A 5,609-nucleotide genomic window follows, 5' to 3' on the forward strand; every position below is an offset into this window, starting at 1 on the left:
AAAAACATGAATACGATCATTATAAAAGACACAGTCCTGCCCCCTCATCACTGTTCACCTTTATTAGAATAAAGGGTCACAAAATACATTTACAGTCATTACAAACAGGCCACTGTGAAGAGTAGCTGAAACATTAAGGGCCGGGTAAGCCGAGCCGTTCCTTCTGAACACAAACTGTAACACTGCAGCTATACTGCATTATGATGCTGCCTTATGTCTTATTACCATGCCATAATAATCCGGACTCATTTTGAGTGAGTTGAAATGTTAATGAAACAGCCTATTCCTGATCAATAGAGATTCTCCACACTGGTCTTTTAGGTCCAGGACTTAGTCTGGGTTGGGGAAACAGAGACACAGTAGGACTGTTACTGTTACTGACACACACACGCACGCACACACACACACACACTTTCTAGCCGTTCCATTAGATGGTTGAATCCGGCTCCTGTGGTACAGCTTTCTGATCTGTAAGTGAGGATATCCTCGAACGCTGACCATGACTGTATGTATATCATCTAAAAACCACGGTTCAACCTTTAACACACGCTCCTGAACATACACATTTACCTGAGATATAATGTACACACCCTACATACACACCTCTGAGATATACGCACCAAACATACTGACAATATACATACATTCACCTAAACATATACAATACTCACACTTAAAAATACACATATGCACTTAACGATGTACACACAAATATTCACGTTTTAAAATCACACCCACTTAGATATTTATTAATTGACATACATACATATATATCTATCTTCTTTCTCCCAGCAGGGAAGTGTGTGTGTGTGCGTGTGTGTGAGCATGTGAGAGAGAGGGTGTGCTGTATGTCTGCAGAAAATGTTATTTCAATCATTCAACGTTTTATCCCCAAACCCATCAAAACATATCGTAGAGAATCACACGACACTTGAAACAACTCCACAGTAGAACACAGAATCACACGACACTAGAAACAACTCCACAGTAGAACACAGAATCACACGACACTAGAAACAACTCCACAGTAGAACACAGAATCACACGACACTAGAAACAACTCCACAGTAGAACACAGAATCACACGACACTAGAAACAACTCCACAGTAGAACACAGAATCACACGACACTAGAAACAACTCCACAGTAGAACACAGAATCACACGACACTAGAAACAACTCCACAGTAGAACACAGAATCACACGACACTAGAAACAACTCCACAGTAGAACACAGAATCACACGACACTAGAAACAACTCCACAGTAGAACACAGAATCACACGACACTAGAAACAACTCCACAGTAGAACACAGAATCACACGACACTAGAAACAACTCCACAGTAGAACACAGAATCACACGACACTAGAAACAACTCCACAGTATCACATGACACTAGAAACAACTCCACAGTAGAACACAGAGAATCACAGGAAATCAAAAATGACGCCAAAGCTCTTTCTGCCTCCCCCGGCCCCCGTGCAGAGAACACAAAGGGTACAAACTAGAAAGGAGACGCCAGAAACAAAATAAAAATATTCTTGCCTCTCATAGTAGTTTGAGAACGTTTCTAAATGTGTAATGTCATCACCACTAAAGCCATACACACAGACACACACACAACAAACCCTACCCACTACACACGCATATGCTTACCTCTACAGCCTGAAAGAGGCAACAGTCAGGAGAGCACGATGGCATTTTCACACTGAGCCTTACTCTGCTGAGACAGAGAGAGGAAGAGAGAGAAAGAGGGAGGGATAGGGGAGGGAGGGGAAAGGAGTGGAAGAGAGGGAGGGACAGAGGTAAATAGAACACGAGAGAGGCAGAGGGAGAAGGAGAGAGGGACAGGACATAGAAATGGAACAAGGAATATGGGTGAGGGAGAGAGACAGGGATTGAGTGAGGGGGAGAGACAGGGAGAGAGAGAGGGGGAGAGAGAGGGAGAGAGAGAGGGAGAGAGACAGGGAGAGAGAGAGGGGGAGAGAGAGGGAGAGAGAGGGAGAGAGACAGGGAGAGAGAGAGGGAGAGAGAGAGAGGGAGAGAGACGGGGGAGAGAGAGAGAGAGAGAGAGGGGGAGAGAGAGGGAGAGAGAGAGGGAGAGAGACAGGGAGAGAGAGAGAGAGAGAGAGGGAGAGAGACGGGGAGAGAGAGAGGGAGAGAGAGAGGGAGAGAGACAGGGAGAGAGACAGGGGGAGAGAAAGTGAGAAGGCGAGAGAGATTAAGAGAGTCCTTCCTTTTGTGCTGGGCAGGATAATGCCTGAATGCTAACCTCTCTCTGTGACTCAGCCAGTGGATTGTGCAGTGTGTGTGTGTGTGTGTGTGTGTGTGTGTGTGTGTGTGTGTGTGTGTGTGTGTGTGTGTGTGTGTGTGTGTGTGTGTGTGTGTGTGTGTGTGTGTGTGTGTGTGTGTGTGTGTGTGTGTGTGTGTGTGTTTTAAATTTAACTAATTTATTTAACCTTTATTTAACCAGGTAGGCCAGTTGAGAACAAGTTCTCATTTACAACTGTGACCTGGCCAAGATAAAGCAAAGTGACAAAGACAACAACACAGAGTTACACATGGGATAAACAAACGTACAGTCAATAACACAATAGAAAAATGTGTATACAGTGTGAGCAAATGAAGTAAGGCAATAAATAGGCCAATAGTGGCGAAGTAAATTACAATTTATCAATTTACACTGGAGTGATAAATGTGCAGATGAGAATGTGCAAGTAGAAATACTGTTGTGCAAAAGAGCAGAAAAACAAAAACAAATATGGGGATGAGGTAGGTAGTTGATTGGATGGGCTATTTACAGATGGGCTGTATACAGCTGCTCTGACAGCTGATGCTTAAAGTTAGTGAGGGAGATATAAGTCTCCAACTTCAGTGATTTTTGCAATTTGTTCCAGTCATTGGCAGCAGAGAACTGGAAGGAAAGGCGGCCTAAAAAGGTGTTGGCTTTGGGAATGACCAGTGAAATATACCTGCTGGAGCGCGTGCTATGGGTGGTTGTTGCTATGGTGACCAGTGAGCTTTGATAAAGCGGAGCTTCACCTAGCAAAGACTTATAGATGACCTGGAGCCAGTGGGTCTGGCGACAAATATGTAGCGAGGACCAGCCAACAAGATCATACAGGTCGCAGTGGTGGGTAGTATATGGGGCTTTGGTGGCAAAACGGATGGCACTGTGATAGACTGCATCCAGTTTGCTGAGTAGGGTGTTGGAGGCTATTTTGTAAATGACATCGCCGAAGTCAAGGATTGGTAGGATAGTCCGTTTTACAAGGGTATGTTTGGCAGCATGAGTGACGGAGGCTTTGTTGCGAAATAGGAAGCCGATTCTAGATTTATCTTTGGATTGGAGATGCTTAATGTGAGTCTGGAAGGAGAGTTTACAGTCTAGACAGACACCTAGGTATTTATATTCTAAGTCAGAACCGTGCAGAGTAGTGATGCTAGTCGGGCAGGCGGGAGTGGGCAGCGATCGTTTGAAGAGCATGCATTTAATTTTACTTGCATTTAAGAGCAGTTGGAGGCAACGGAAGGAGTGTTTTATGGCGTTGAAGCTCGTTTGGAGGTGTGTGTGTGTATGTATGCACACACACATTTTCTAGCTGCCTCACGGTTTCAATTTCTCTTATCAGACCTCTCTCCCCCTCCCCCCCACCTCTTTTCTCCTCTCCCTTCCAGCCGTCCTGCCATTCTCTTCTCTACAGATGGGTGTGAGATGGAGGGATGAGGGGTCAGGTATGGAGCATTGTGAGGAACAGATCTCTGTTGTCTTTTATGGGGGAGAAAGAGTTTGTTAATTAAAGTGAAATAGTCTGTAAAGTTTTTTTTTAGTTTGAGACAGTGATCACGTCAGGTATAGGGGCTGGCAGACTGGGGGGACAGACAGACAGACAGACAGACAGACAGACAGACAGACAGACAGACAGACAGACAGACAGACAGACAGACAGACAGACAGACAGACAGACAGACAGACAGACAGACACACACACACACACACACACACACACACACACACACACACTACTTTGACTACTTTAAAATGGTGGAAGGATGGAGGAATCCCTCAATGGAGCAGCCCATTCTAAAATGGCCTTTTGGCCACTAATGGCCTATATGGTCTGTACTGCACAGACTGGACAAGTAGGTGAGAAATGGATTATGGTCATTGTAGTTAATTACCAAGTTTTCTGCGCTAAACTATGTTGTATATTGGCCTGTTGGAAACTACAAAACCCTACTACATCGCTCAGTTCGGGCATGATCTGATTTATCTCTAGTGAAACTGGGCATTGATCTCACAAAAAAATTATAATAAAATGGATTTTGGTTAATTAGTTGTTTAAAAAAAACAACAACAACATTGTGGTTAATTGTTCAGCACTAAAAGAAACAGTGGCAGAAAGATAGAGAGGAGTGAGAGGCAGAAGGAGAGAAAGAAAGAGAGGAATGTCAGTACTGTAATACTGAGCCATAATCAGCCTCATGTGTGGAGCGTTGCATGCCAGCTGGCCCCTAACACAGCATCCATAAGTAAACACACAACACACACGCATGTATGCAAGCATACACACACATACACACACACACAAATGCACATTGACACACATACAGTACACGCACGCACACAAGAATGTATGCATGCACACACACGCACACACACACACGCACACACACACACACACACACACACACGCACGCACGCACGCACGCACACACACACACACACACACACACACACACACACACACACACACACACACACACACACACACACACACACACACACACACACACACACACACACACACACACACACACACACACACACACACACACACACACACACACACACACACAGAGCATGAAATGCTAGCTATGTTAAGCCCCACAGCAAGAGAGAGAGCTGGGTGTTGTCATAGGCCACATCAACAGCGAGGAATGTGTGTGTGTGTGTCAGTAAAACTCTTCAGTCAAATCATTCATCACATATGAACTATTAACACCCTCTTCCTTTCTTCCTTCTCCCTCACTTTTCTTTTCTCTCTTCCTTTAACCCCCTTTCCTCCTTGCTCCTTCCTTCTCCCTCACCCCTCTTTCTCCCCCTTTCCCCACTCCATCTCAAACATCTGACCATCTCATGGAGAGAAAGATGGAAGCAAAGCGTCTAGACTTTATGAGCATGCAGAATTAAGTGGTTGTTTTGTGGGTCAGTGTAGGTGTGTGTGTGATGTCTTAACTTGATTGGAGGCCACAGTTCAGCCTCAAACTCAACTTACCACTTAACCAACCTTTTTTTTTTAACCACACCCACATGCAATACGCACACACACGCATGTACACACACTCATGTACACACACACACACACACACACTGTGGTCTACCCCTTCAGGCTCTAGATAAGACCCAAAGATCAACCTCTGTGTTGGTTCAGAGAGGTAGAATGTCACATGCCACGGAACATTTCACCACTTTTCAACTTCATATTCATCATCTCCAGCATCACCCCAACATCAACATATGTGAAAATTGCGTGTCTCTATGTTTTGTAGTAAAAAGAAAGACAGAGGAAGATGTGTTTCCAATTACATCACTAGTGTGCG

General features: G+C 44.6%; 1 protein-coding gene across 1 annotated transcript in view; it reads right to left on the reverse strand.

The window, feature by feature from the left end:
* Positions 1 to 1,832, reverse strand: part of LOC124042742 (growth factor receptor-bound protein 10-like) — a 14,404-nt gene extending 12,572 nt beyond the window's left edge. The window contains exon 1 of the mRNA XM_046360845.1: positions 1,662 to 1,832. Within this exon, the coding sequence (XP_046216801.1) occupies positions 1,662 to 1,706 (45 nt within the window). The 5' untranslated portion in view covers positions 1,707 to 1,832. The remainder of the gene's footprint in view (positions 1 to 1,661) is intronic.
* Positions 1,833 to 5,609: the final 3,777 nt, after the last annotated feature.

This window comes from Oncorhynchus gorbuscha, linkage group LG09, assembly GCF_021184085.1.
Source record: "Oncorhynchus gorbuscha isolate QuinsamMale2020 ecotype Even-year linkage group LG09, OgorEven_v1.0, whole genome shotgun sequence".
NCBI lineage: Eukaryota > Metazoa > Chordata > Actinopteri > Salmoniformes > Salmonidae > Oncorhynchus > Oncorhynchus gorbuscha.